General features: G+C 40.2%; 1 protein-coding gene across 1 annotated transcript in view; it reads right to left on the reverse strand.

The window, feature by feature from the left end:
• Pdk3 (pyruvate dehydrogenase kinase 3) overlaps positions 1-14,765 on the reverse strand; it is a 66,837-nt gene that overhangs the window by 29,357 nt on the left and 22,715 nt on the right. The window contains exons 3-5 of the mRNA NM_001106581.2: positions 11,648-11,719; positions 6,714-6,898; positions 4,939-5,028 (exon numbers count right to left, since the gene is read on the reverse strand). Of these exons, the coding sequence (NP_001100051.1) occupies positions 4,939-5,028; positions 6,714-6,898; positions 11,648-11,719 (347 nt within the window). The remainder of the gene's footprint in view (positions 1-4,938; positions 5,029-6,713; positions 6,899-11,647; positions 11,720-14,765) is intronic.

Consider the following 14,765-nt stretch of genomic DNA (forward strand, 5'->3'; position numbering starts at 1 on the left):
ATGCTAAGCAATGATGACATATAAAATGACACAGAAAACTTAGCAAGACTGCAAAAGTTAACTTTTGTACCAAAGCAAAGCTTTAAGTTGGCATCTTTAAAATACTCTCGTCATAGGACTGCCCATTAGATTGTCTGCTTTCTTACAACAAAAGGACAAAGAAGGAACAACGCAGAAGATCCCCTCCAAAGGATGACAGGAGTTGCCTTACAATACTAACTCTAGCATTCACTCCTGACGGTGTAATTTACAGATGTTTAAAGGTAGAAATCAATGTGCTGACTAAGTGATGAGGAGGCATACACAGAGAGGTCTGAATATTCGGTTGCTATTTTGCTGGGTGAACCCCTACTTATATATTTATACAACTGTCCAGTCAAAAACAAAAATTGTGTTCCTATCCTTCTACATAAAAATTTTCTGTACTCTGTTTCAAAGGGCTTAACTATGGAATCGGTTTTAGTTAAGACTTGTGAAGGCCATAAAATACAAGTGTGCACACAGGAGGACATGAATACACATGTACACAGGGTCATTTGGGATGGACATTTCATTATGCTTAAACCATGCAAACTCTTCACAGCTAAGGAAGCAAAAAAAAAGTATTTTGGTGGTGCAGGCTTCCAATACCGGCTACTCTGGAGGCACAGGCAGAAGGGCAAGTTCAAGCCCCACCTGGGCTACAGAGTTGAGTGCAGAGCAAGTCCAGCAACCTAACAAGACCTTGTTCTAAAATAAAAAATGAGAAGAGGATCAGAAGATAGTTCACTTGTGGGGCGTTTGCATGTGAGACTCTGGGTTCAATCTCCAGTATTATAAAAACAAAGTTGTATAAATGTAGACCCTTATAAAGCACTTTGATGTGAAGGGAGGTTGCCATACAGTTCATTGTGTAGACTTGGCTTTGCAGCAATGTACCCTCTGGGATCTGAAACCGCCCTCCAATGCCATTTAACTTAAGCGACTACTAAAAGAGGAAAACTACTGAAAGATGCACAGAACAGAGACTGCTAGTCTTCCTGCCTCTCCTCATAAGTATGGTGGTAGGATGTGTGTGTGTGTGTGTGTGTGTGTGTGTGTGTGTGTGTGTGTGTGTGTGTGTGTGTGTATGTGTGCTTTACTGGGGAAAGTAGAATGACAAAGGAGTATAGGGAGTCACAGTCACAACATAGACCTTCACCAAGGATCTAGGCTTTAGAGGCTTTAGTTATGCTTCTTCCCAAAACACACAATTGAATACAGTGAACTTATTTGCAATATACTAGGCAGAAAGTTAAAGGGAGTGGCAGATGTCCTGGATGGACAGGAACCCAAGGTTAGATAGCTTAGAGATCTAAAACTGACTGGCAAAACAAAACAAAACAAAAACAATGAAATTACTCCTAATGATATTGTTGTATCCATAGATCAATGCCTAGAGACCCACAGCCAAATACTAGGTGGAGCTGGCATGATTCTGTGGAAGAGCAGGGAGAAACTGTAAAAGCCAGAGAGGTCGGGGACACCATGAGAACAAGTCCCACAGAATAATCTAAGCAGGGCTCACAGAGGCTCAGAGCCTGCATGGGTCTGACCTAGGTCTTCTGCATATATGTGATGGTTGTACAGCTTGCTGTTTTAGGGGGCTCCTTATAGTGGGAGTAGATGCTGTCTCTGACTCCTTGTGGGTTGCTTTATCCAGCCTTGATAAGGATTTGTGCCTAGTCCCATTGTAACCTGATAGCCATGTTCCCTTGATATCTCTGGGAGGGCTGCTCTTTTCTAAAGGGCAATGGAGGAGGACAGGATCTGGGGGAGAGAGAAGGTGTGGGATCACTGGGAGGAGTGGAAGGAGGGAAAACTGAGGTCGGGATGTGAGAAAAGAATTCTTTTTGAAAAGAGCAAAGATAAAGTTCTGAGTGGGCTGTGCCTGGTGCTGTAGGCCTATAATCTCAGCTACTAAGAAAGCCAAGGCAGAAGGAATGCAACAAGTTCTGTAGTCCATGTAGAGTGAGTTCAAGGCCAGCCTGGTAGACTTGGTGAAACCCTGTATTGAAATAAAAAGTATAAAGAAGGCTGGGAGTGATGCTCAAGGGTAAAGTGTTTGCCCTCCATGTCTAAGGCCCCACAGTTCTATCCCTAGCATAACAAAAATAAGCTGTGAGTACTGGAACAATGAGGAAAAAGAGACGGGAGCTATAAATAAAATAAACAAAGAAAACTGATAGTTTACATTGTTGAATCCTAAACGTCCCCTGAAGGACATTAAATGGCCTCTCGCTTGTGGTGCTATTGGAAAGAACCTAGGAGGGCTGGGGAAAAGAGAGTGAGGAAGTTAGGTCATATTGGGACTCTGGCCCCTTTCTCATTTTGTTTTCCAGCTACGGTAAAACAAGAAGCTTTGCTCTGGTATACATTCACAGTCATGATATTACACATTGTCACAGGCCCACAATGATGGGGCCAAGCAACAGTGCACTGAAACTTTGGGAACTGAACCAACACAAATAGTTTCTCCTATAAGTGGATTGATTTCCTCAAGTATTTTTTTCACAGCAATAGAAAGCTGGCTGGCAGAGCGAGACTAGGAGACTCAGGAATAAACTTTCAGGCCTTTCACTTCCCTTCAAACATGTGTTGCACTATTCTGAATATTCTTCCAGTTAGTTTTTGGCATAAAAGTCACTAGGAATAATACAGTTTGTGGCATAGATTGGAGATCATACAACAATACCAGTAGTTAATACATATTAAACAACAGAAAAATGTTGATGGTAACAGTCATAGAACACAAGTTCTTTCAACTTTAAGCGACAAGTCACAGGAGAAGTCCTCCTTGAATGACACAAGCACTTTAACAATGCTTAATCTTTCTGTACGGTACAAATTGTTAAGTTTCATAAAACTCCTAATACTTATCAAATTCCACTGGTCCTCACATATATCCTCCCTAAAGCTTAGTCAAAGACTTTACATTGTAAAGAAAAGCATGAGATAATAAAAATGAGTGCTTTTCAAAACTCTATCATGAAGAATTTCAAACGTATCAAAGTGCAAACCACAATATATAATGAGCCACCACATTCTTCACATAGGCCCAGTCTTTTCTATTCCCCATCTTCTCTCATGGTATTCCATACATGTACATCCATGTACAGACATTTGAAAGTATCTCTTGAAGCTCTAGCTCTAAAGCTATGACTAAAATGTCACCACCATATCAATATCACACCTATGAAAGTAGACTTTGGGGCTAGTTAATTCCAGTGTGTACTATTTTTTTATTTAAAATTATCTTTATTTTTAAAAATTTATTTATTCTTATTTCATGTGCATTGCTGTTTTGTCTGCACGTATGTCTGTGCAAGGATGTTGGATCCCTGGAACTGGAGTTATAGTTTGTGAGCTGACATGTGGTTGCTAGGAATTGAACCTGGGTCCTCTGGAAGACTGAATGCTCTGAACCACTGAGCCATCTCTCCAGCCCCCTACACATTCTTAAATATTTGTTACCTGTAGTTCATGTGTATGAGTGTTTTGCCTGCATGGATGGCTATGCACATACATACTTATGATCAGAAGAGGAAGTCAGAAAAGGGCACTGAAACTAGACAGTTGTGAGCTACTATGTGGGTGCTGGGAAGAAAAATCTAGGTCCTCTGCAAGAACAGTAAATACTCTTAACAGCTGAGCTGTCTCTTCAGCCCACTTTTGGTTTGTTTGGGCTTTTTGTTGTGGTGGTCATGGTAGTGTTTGTTTGGTTGGTTGGTTGGTTGGTTGGTTGGTTGGTTGGTTGGTTGGTTGGTTATTCCAGTTAGGGTTTCTTTGTGTAACTTTGTCTGTCCTGGAACTCTGCAGACCAGGCTGACCTCAAACTCAAAGAGATCCATCTGCCTCTGCCTCCCTGAGTGCTGGGATTAAAGATGTGTGCCACCATAACCAAGTGCCCAAATTTTTAATAATAAAATTTATTTAACAACTTTGAATGTCTAAAATTTATCAAGCCACAGAATATTTACAGATTTTCTATTTCTACAGACACTCCAAGGTTCTTAAAAGTTATCAAACAAGACATATTCCCTGGCCTTGCATCAATTACAGCTCAAGAGAAAAGGCACATATGTATCAGCTGGACCTAGTTGCCTTAAAACGGAAATGATGTGAGGAAATGTCTTCTGGCCGAACACAGACACAGGCAGCACCTGGAAAATATACTGCACGGGCTATCATAGCAATGCTTGCTACAGAACAACCCCGGTCCCTGATGAAAACCAGGACGAAGGATGACCATGCCAACGTGCCAGCTGAGGGTTTAAGGCTAGATGAGAGCAGAGGAGGAAATGCAATCTGGGGAAGGAGACAGGTTGGGAACATGAGTCTGCACAGTCTAAACTAAGAAGTGCTGGAACCTGCTGGGTCACGGGTAGCCGAGCTTTCCTGACACAGCATTCAGCATTTATTTTAAATGAATGATGGGAACTAGACACTCAAACTCAAAGTCCCCAGTGTACCAGGGATTTATGAGTACCTGGCCTCTTGTACCCTGGGGATACTTGACATAGTGTCCATCCAGGTCAGCCCACTTGCTGTACAGCTTATAAGACCAGAAGTATGTAAGATAAAGACACATACATGTGGCAAATATAAATGCAGACTCATTTTAGAACAAGAGAATAATTAAAATGGTGGCAACTCAAATCTAGAACTTCCTGAAATGCTTACTATTTAAGAAATACAAGTACAACCCTGACCAATGAAATAAAAACTGGTGAATGAGCATTAGAAATTATTCGTTCTTCCCTGATCTAGAAATATTTCATATTTGGATTAACTGGTTTAGGCCTAATATGGTCTGACAAATCATAGAGTACACAGCAACATGACCCCACAGCTGAGCTGCCTCAAATAAACCCCAATGGTATTTCTGCCATGGTCAGTGCCACTGGGCTGGCTCCTTACCTTTCACCACATCAGCTACATTACAGGTGGGATCGATACTCCCTATATGTTTCGGATGAGCGGGGTTAGTGTCACCACCAAACAGAAGGGCTAAATGAACACAAAAGAGAAGGAAAGGGATTGATACACGGCAAGCTGATATGGTCAAGCACAGAAATAAGTTTCCGTCACAATGATCCTCTTAGAATCATTTTGGCACCCACAATGACAGAGTAATGTGATACTCTGATTGGGGGAGGGGGTTACATCAGGGAAAAGAGGGAAGGGATGTACTTTAAGTCCCATCAGTCACGGGCATGTCAGGGGCCCAATCCTTTCTTCCTCTGCCGATGATAACTAGATCAAGACACTTCCATGCTTGGCTGGTTACCTCCCTGGGGGCTCAATCAGCCCTTGCAGTCATTTATTGCATCACTAAATATTTCCAACATGCAGCGTGGGCCATTTGCGAGGGAGCCTGACTGGCAGCACTGCCTCCATCACAGAGGATCTTTTTCAATTCTGTGTACACAAACAGTATTTGTGCAAATAGTTTTAGAAAAATATTCCATTTTACTCTACACGATAGCTGCAGATTTTTATTCCCCAATAAAAGCCTAAAGAAGCTGAAAGGAATAAAAGCGACACAAGTCAACATTTTATAGGTATACTTTATATTAAATAAATCAAAACTTGGGAATAACTTAGACTCCACAAAAGGAGAATAAATACCTAAACAAAATAGGAATGACTTGAGATTATGAAAAATGGTAAATACTGGTGTGTGCCAGTACATAAAGTTCAAACTTACTAAAAATAGGGAAACGAGAAGTGCGTGAGTTTGACCAACAATAAAACATATGCATTACAGATGTGAACTCAAATATGCTTTGATAAGGAAACTGCCACTATCTAGTAAACCAGCTGGCTTGGATTTAGTTTTTTTTCTATAAATTGTCATACATGTTTCTAAAAATATATATAAATATGTTCTTTGGTTTTGTTTTTTTTAAGACAGGGTTTCCCTGTGTGTTGACATGGCTCTTTTGAAACTTACTCTCTAGACCAGGCTGGCCTCAAACCTAGGGCTCGCCTGTCTCTTGCCACTCAAGTACTCAGATTAAGATATGTGCTGCCACTGCCTGGCTATAAGTATGTATTAATAGTTCTATAACATTTGCTTATCTAAATAAGTCAAATGAATTACAAATGCTTTGTGCACTCTGATTCAGCAAGGATAACTGCAAATATGTGCATGCTTTTTCTTAGAATTAAGAAAATCAACCAAGGTGACAGTACTGGAAATCAGTCAGGAAGTTTGTTGTGCTGAAAGAATTTTAGATATTCTCCCTCACCCCACATCTATTACCATGGAGAGTATACTAAAACTCTCAGTGTGGCATCATGGACTAATTAAAAATCAAGAGTTTACCTATCACTGTGGAATAAAAGAAAAATACTCCCATACAATTTAAATTATTGAGAAATTAATGTGGCTGCATTCAAGCCAGTCCCTTGACTCCATAGAAATGTAACAGCAGAGCCTTTGAAAGGCAGCCAGTGGCCCCACCTATAATATAAGCATCACAAATGTCTTCCAAGGACAACTTTGAATCAAGAATATTGACTAACAGATTTTTGTAATAGGAAGGATTCACTTAAGAAAAACTGAACTAGAAATGAAATTTCTACAGCCAAAAGTCTAAGTCAGTAAACTAAAAGTGAAGCAAAAGAAGTTTTCAGAAAAATCAATATGGTTACCTGTTCAAAACTGGACCCAAAACAACCCAACTTACTGTGCTGGTTAATAAGCATGCGGAAAGAAATGCGGTTGGTATAAAACCGATCCAGGAAATATTGAATGTTACTGCTAATGAATGGATCAAACCCGAACTTTTCCTTGTACTCAATCACGCCTTGGGCCATTGTAGGAACAACGTCATTGTGTCTGTTTCTGATATTTATCAAAACGTGGAGAAAGCTGTGTGGGAAGGAAACACAATATGGTTAAGTTCATATTCCATGGGCTGGAACCCACCCCCCCCACCTCTGTCTAGTTACCTGCTGGTACTCTATAAGTAGAAACATTCCTCTCACTAGATAGTAAAAGGAAGTAACCATAAACGCTAAAACCTAGCCCAAGCTTTAGCTTGAAACTTACAACTGAAATTAAGAGCTATATGAAGTAAAAGGTTCTAGTAAAGTTTAAAAAACAAGTTCAAATACATTTTTAGGAATGTACTAACATTTGGGGTTCTATAAATTTTTTTTGACTAAAAAATGTAAATCAGTAAGGAAATAATTGAACTGATTGGGCCAGAGGGCTAACAATTTAAACCATATATACCAATTTCAAGCCTTAAGCTCCAAGAGAATGAGAAATGTAAGAATAGTGAGGAGCTGATTGGGGAATGGTGAAGTGGTGAAGATCTGTAGCCACATATAAGCCAGGTCTGGCAGCTCATCTCTATAACCCCGGAGCCAGGGGAGTAGACATAGGTGGATCCCAGGGGACTGCTGGCTAGCCAGTCTGGTCAAAACAGCAAGTTCCCTGCTTAGTGAGAGAGCCTATCTGAAAAAATCAGGTGAGAGTGATCCGGGAAAATACCCGGTGTCAACCTCTGACTTCTACATGAAAATGCACACACACACATACACATCCACATCAATGCACACAGTACAGACACATGTACACATAAGCCATTTAAACCATACACAAGGGGCAGGGAGAAAAAAATAAACCATACACAAAAATTAATTTCTTTTTAAAAATATAAAAATGTTAAGAGTGAAATCACAGAAATAATAAAAGAAAATCAGCTGAATTAAGTATATAACTTTGGGATAAAGGAGGCTGTTCTCAGCTTATTACCAAGGACAGAAACACACAATGAAAAGAAACAAAGAACATAACTGCAGAATTGCAGAAGCCTACATTATGCATAAGAGAAGAAATCAAAGTTCATATACTTAGTTAAGATGAACATCCTATTGGAAAACTAGGAAAAGGATCTTAGTGGGAAAAATCTATGAAAAAGCATGCACAGTGCCAATCAATTTACCAGCACAAAAGCAAAGTAAAACATTCTTTATTAGAATGGCAAATAACAACCAGTGAAGGTTGTGTGTGGGCGCTGAATGGAACATTTTCTAAGGGCAATTTAACCAAATACATCTGAAGTCCAAAGAAGATAATTCCACTTCTAAGATCAACACTAGGGAAACAACTGGACAAGGTAAATAGCTGTTTTTAAAAACTGCTTTTCACACACGTATACTCATATACACAGAGAATTGGGGGGTGGTGCGAGAAAGAGAAAACAAATGCTGTTTTTAGAGCAATTTGTGCCAGCAAGATGATTTGGTGCATAAACGCACATGCTGTGTGAGCTTGCTGACCAGAGTTTGGATCCCTGGAAGCCGGTACACGGAAGGCAAAGACCAGCACCCAAGGCTGTCATCTGATCTCTTCATCCACACAATGACACACACATCTTCTCAGATACAAATACCTATGCAATGTATCATATTCGCATACACATGAAAAGGTATTAAAAACTACAAACCAGGATAAAACTCAACATTAGTGGGTTCAAATGGTGTGACCTATCTGTAGAAGAATTAATAGTATAGGTAAATGCCAGGTGGTGGTGGCACATGCCTTTAATCCCAGCACTCAGGAGGCAGAGGCAGGCAGTTCTGAGTTTGAGGCCAGCCTGGTTTACAGAGTGAGTTCCAAGAGACCCAGGGCGACACAGAAACCCTGTATTGAAATCAAACAAGGCAATTTTTGTGTGTGTGTGTGTGTGTGTGTGTGTGTGTGTGTGTGTGTGTACTGACAGCTACATGCTACACAATAACATTTTCATGAAATACTGCACACAATAGTGTCCCCAAAAGATTATGTCACTTGGTAATGTCGTAGTCCTCTTATGTCTCCGTGAGGAACTCTACAGTGTCACATAAACAAAATTTCCTCATGAAGCATTTCTCTAAAGTATCTGTCATTGAGTGATCCATGACTGTATTATGAAACTATTGGCCTCTATTAAGAACTATATTGTAAACAATTATAAAATTTCTGAGCAGTGGTGGACACCTTTAAATCCCAGCACTTGGGAGGCAGAGGCAAATGGATCTTTGTTGAGTTGGAGGCCAGCCTGGCTTACAGAGAGAGTTACAGGTCAGCGAGGGCTTCATAGAGAATCCTTGTCTCGAAAAACAAAAAGCTTCACACTTATACAGTATGAATGCTTAGGGGAAAATAAAGGCATAAGAAAACCTTAGCTGAGGTTGTCTTCTAGTAATGAAAATCTGGAAGAAGTTTCTTTTACTTATCTGAAGTCTTACTTTTCTCAATGAAAAATTTCTATAACAAATATATTCATACAATGAAAGCAAAGACGAATAAACTCTGAAACTAGAAGTTCACAATTAGCCAGGCTTGGTGGTGCACACCTTTAACTGCAGCCCTCAGGAAGCATAGGCAGGCGGATCTCTAAGAGTGCAAAGCCAGCCTTATCCACAGGTGAAACCCTGTCTTCAAAACAAAACAAAAAAGTCCAAGCTCACAATTATTCACAAGAAATTTTACAATGGATAAATGTTCATGTACCTCTTCCCAATGTATTTATAAATTAAGTATTGGTCTGCCACACACTGCATAGTTGAGCTGCATTTGTCGGGACTCCATAAAGAGCAATCTACAAAAAACCTTCTGTAAAAATCTGCAGTTTCTTACAGCTTCCTGCTGCTGTGGACTTGGGCAGATGATGTCAGCTGAGACAGGCACACGTACTGAGGCAAGACCCTTGGAGGCCCCGTGATGTTTGGAGGTTGTGTAAAAAGGACTCAATGGACAGCAATGGAGGCTGAGCTTGCTGAACAACACTTGTGGGCCTCCAGTTCGCTTCCCTGAGAGAGGCACAGCCAAGAACTCCTAGTGTTTCTGTTTATCCCTCCTGCTGAATTGAGTTGAAGCTGAAGCCTGGCTGTCTCTGCTAGGTCGTGTCACCACTGTTGCTAACCAGACTCTACCGAACTGGCTTGTTGGTATTTCTATAAGGTGTTTGCCAGTGGATCAAGCTGCCACTGCCTGCTGACCTGTGAACTGAACTGCCGATTTCCAGAAAACACAGATGGGGAGTTGTTCTAAAGAACTTTTCTAAGCAGGTTCACTTCCCCTGTATATGTTCTTTCCCACTACCTCTAGTGGGTGTTGAGCTACAAGGGAGGTTAAAGCATTTAAGGACCATCATTAAAAAAAGGGCTTGGAAAAATTAAAGTTACAGACAGCAGTGGCTACTATCAAGGAAAAAACTATGTATGGCTCTAACCCAATGCTTGTACTTTTCACATTCACAGATCCATTACATAAAATACCACTAAACCTGAGCATCTTTCTCCTGGCTGGAAGCAGCATTTTTGGCTGTATATGGTACACTGCAAGGAACCAGCATACTATGGAAAAGGAACAATGACTCAGGGGTCTAGCTCTGCTATGCAGTGTCACAGCCTTGAACACATTCTTCCATACCGCTGATGTCCATATTTCCTTATTTGTGAACTCACATGTCTGGGTTAAAACTCTCCAAGGTGTTTTGTGTGGTATAATGTTTCCCTAGTTCTCTTCATGAAGAACATCCAAGTCAAGTGTTTGTCGTATGATTATGTGGATTAATCTATACTTACAATAAGAAAAAAGTCCTCAGCACAGTGGGACTACCATGAGTATTCATTGTGTATACTATGAACAGGAAGAAATTAGGGTAAAGGAGATAGTTTGTCTTGGGGGAAAAAACCCCTACTTACAGCTGGGGTTATGGTTTGCTGGGAAACAAAATTAGAAAACAGAAATATTTTCTGGTAACATGAGAATTCAGCAGTCTTTGTACATAATGACAGCAATAGAATTCAGATAGTTGTATATATTTAAAAAAAACACTCACGTTTCTCCAAAACAAAATCACTACAATCTTCTGAGCTCAACAGTAATACTTTGGAAAGTATTTTTAAGTTGATGGATTAGGTAGATAATTCATGTGTATATGGAGGCCACTGCAATCTTAAAGCTACCACTAGATGGAACATTCCCGACAATGCTTACATTAAGCTGCTGCCCAGTCCACCTTGACTACTATATTAACAACTGGGTCATGAAGTAGTAACTGAAGTTTCATTGTTCTTTGTGCCCTCTGCTAAATTCTTAAGTCAAGTTAAAAAAAAAACCATCAATGTTATTACCCACAAGAAAATGAAAACTTTTGTCTGAATTCTAGTTATTTGTGTTCTCAAATGTGTGTGTAGTATATGCGGGAGTGTTCGTGTTAGAATGTGCATACACAAACGTACACGCACACATGAGGATGCCAGGTTAGTATCAGTTGTCTTCCTCATCTACTCTCTACCTCATTTATCAAAACAGGGTCTCTCATTTGAATCTAGAGCTTGCTCGGGTCCTTTAGCTAGGCGGCTTCTCGGAGGATCCCCAGTGTGACTCCCAAGCGCTCACTAGGATTACGGGCAGGCTGTCACCCACCCACAGTACTCACCTCACTATTGCAGATCCAAACTAAGGCCCGCATGCTTGTGCGTGCAGGAAGCACTTTAACAACTGAGCCATCTTGTAGCCCTGAATTCTAATTCTTCAGTCTTAAAAACATGAGTTCATTTACTGAAATGTTCTCTTGTCAAGATACTTTTACTTTCAGGTAACTGGCATCATACTTACTTATCTAAAACGCGTGGATCTTCTGGGCTCTTGTTTTCATATTCTAAAAGTTCAAGGAAGCTCTGCATGTACCTAAAAAGGAAGAGTCAACACGTGAGCTACCCCTCTAACATCCTTTCCCTGATTACTCAGACTCTACCCCACTCCTACGTGCAGCTTACAGGCTTCAGGCTAATATGATTCCTCTAGAAAAATGTAGGCGGCCCCACCTTTCTCTAGGAGATCCCTTCTCTCTCATCAATAATTACTCTTTTTTTTTCTGTTTTCTCTTTTTTTAAATCTTTCTTAACTTGGGTATTTCTTATTTACATTTCAAATGTTATTCCCTTTCCGGTTTTCTGGCCAACATCCCCCTAACCCCTCCCCCTCCCCTTCTATATGGGCTTCCCCTCCTCATCCTCCCCCCATTCCCGCCCTCCCCCCAACAGTCTAGTTCACTGGGGGTTCAGTCTTAGCAGGACCCAGGGCTTCCCCTTCCACTGGTGCTCTTACTAGAATATTCATTGATTCTATGAGGTCAGAGTCCAGGGTCAGTCCATGTATAGTCTTTAGGTAGTGGCTTAGTCCCTGGAAGCTCTGGTTGCTTGGCATTGTTGTTCATATGGGGTCTCGAGCCCCTTCAAGCTCTTTCAGTCCTTTCTAAGAGTCCTTCAATGGGGGTCCCATATTACTCTTTAATCCCACAGTCCATAGCTAAGACTATGAACCAAGTGCATCCCTGAATCCAGGCATTGACTGAGGAACAGGTCTAGGGCTTCAATTCAAGCTGAAAGAAATATACAGAAGACTTTCGGGAGGTTCTGAGAAACACACTGACTTCTCTGCTTTTGAACAATGTGTTACATAACTATGAAACCTGTAACTTCTACAGCCACTCTGCCACCTGGAAGGAAGCTCACATGAAAACAAAGCCAACACTATCAAAACATGTAGCTCTGATAGCTCCACATGTCTCCAATGCAAACCAATAGGAAGAACTCCAATGACTGGCCCTTCCAGTTGTAGCGGCCAGTTTCAGCTGAACGGTCTGTTATTACAAATGCATCCTAACACTCCCAAGTCTTAATTTGATTACTCAAAAAGTACATAAATTTTTCTTGAAACAGGGTCTCATTAGATAGCCATGGCTGGCCTAGAACTCATTACGTGGACCAGGATTACCTTACACTCATAGAAATCTGTTACTAACTCCTGAATTCAGGGATTAAAGGCATACACCACCACATTTGGTGAAAATAACAGAAAATCCTGAAGCATACACTAAGAATACAAGAAGGCTCTTCTTAGAGTAAAATTAACCTCATCAATATGTACTAGAGGAAATGTGTGTCAAAAAAAGATTCTAAATTGATCATGGTAGTTCTCAAAAATGGCCAATAGAAGAAAAATGTTTATTATAAAATCCTTGAGTCTTAATAAGATGTGCCACCCATGAACAAGTTAGGTGGGCCTCCTGCCTGTTCTCAGAGGGGTAATCCTGTGAAGAGAAAAGTGAGAAATGCAGAAGAATCTAAGATCACACTAAGATTCATAGCATGCGAAGAAAGCAGGGAGACTACAGGGGCTGAGAGAACAGTGGAGTTGCTGTTTCCCATGTAGGAATACACAAATACATGGTCCTAAGCTGGATTCTTAAATTAAAACGGAATTTTTTAAAAAGATTCAGGAACATTATTAAGACAATTAGTAAAATAATAACAAGCACTACCTATTAGGAAATATTACTATGTCAATGATAAACTTAGAAATGTGAAAATTATATCATGGTTTTCTAAGAGTTACCCCCAGAGATTCGTGTTAAAGTTATTTGGGTGCAAAGGAGCATAGTATCAACATCAATCCAAATGTTTCAGGAAAAGCAATGACTTTGTATATGATGTCAACCAATAGAAGGAACAATCTGAAGTATATCCAAATACTACAGATATTTATTAGGAAAGAGACTTTCAATGAGAAAGCACATGCTACAGGAAGCCATGGCTATGTTCAAAAGGGCACCTCCTTGTAGATTCCGTCACTAAAATCTCTCCTGGGTCAACATGCTTCTTTTTCCACTCCCTTTTCCAGCCTTTCCTTTCTTTTCTAATGGTTCTTTGTTAAACAGGGACGTTGTTTTATTCATCTTGCTTCCTCTTTAATACCTAAGACAAGGTTAGTAATATACGATTAAAGAAAGAAAAAAAAAAAGGTCCAAGGCAAGGGGACTCCTAGAGAAAAAATGATCACACCAGATATTTGAAATCAAGAACTATTGATCCTAATGATTAATACCAAGGGTAGAATGCAGTGGAGGATGAAGAGTTGCTGGCCAGATGGCCTTACAGAAGTAATTTTGTTGCAAGAGTATGAACTTCTAGATCCAGAATCTTGTGCTAGTCACTAATAGGTAACCATGCAAAAAAAATTTCCTTAGTAACTCCCTAGTGCTACCAATTCCATTTTGAGCCTGACAATGTTTACATTTCTTTCATGCACGTGTATGTCATATTATATACACATACACATATATATTCATATTCTCTCTCCCCATTCAAGGTGGGAAAGAAAACACAAACATGAATTATGAAAGAGCAAATATAGCCAAATGTTATTGGTGAAGCTAGATGAAGGTATATAGCAATTCTTTCCACTAGTCTTACAATTCTTAAGTGGGAAATTATTTTTTCAAAATAGAATGTGCATGAACAAAAAGAAATGGCACGCATTTCTGAATAGAAGTAGACACGGACAATGGAGAGGATACAAAAGAAGGTTTAGCACAGCAATCAGAGTCTATACCTCACTTTGCCAGTGTATATGTATAATACAAAAAGAAGTTGGGTATTTACTCCTGGTTCCCGGTACAGTTGCTAAGTCTTCAACGTTCTAGAATGACAGGGGTATCTTTTGTTACTCATAAGAAGCACCTATTGCTCTCATTTGAGTTATTCTAATGCTGTCACTTAGGGTGGGGCTCTAGACAGTGTCACTGTGATCTGGATCAAACAATGAACAAGTGACTAGAGAGCTCAAAGTTTTAGTCTACTCCCCAACCTCTGTGGAGGCACGAGGCCTGAAAATGAAGCTCTATACAAATTCCAGAATTAGGAGATGCTGAAGGCTTTGTACTGACCCACTG

Source organism: Rattus norvegicus, chromosome X (assembly GCF_036323735.1).
Source record: "Rattus norvegicus strain BN/NHsdMcwi chromosome X, GRCr8, whole genome shotgun sequence".
NCBI classification, from domain to species: Eukaryota; Metazoa; Chordata; class Mammalia; order Rodentia; family Muridae; genus Rattus; species Rattus norvegicus.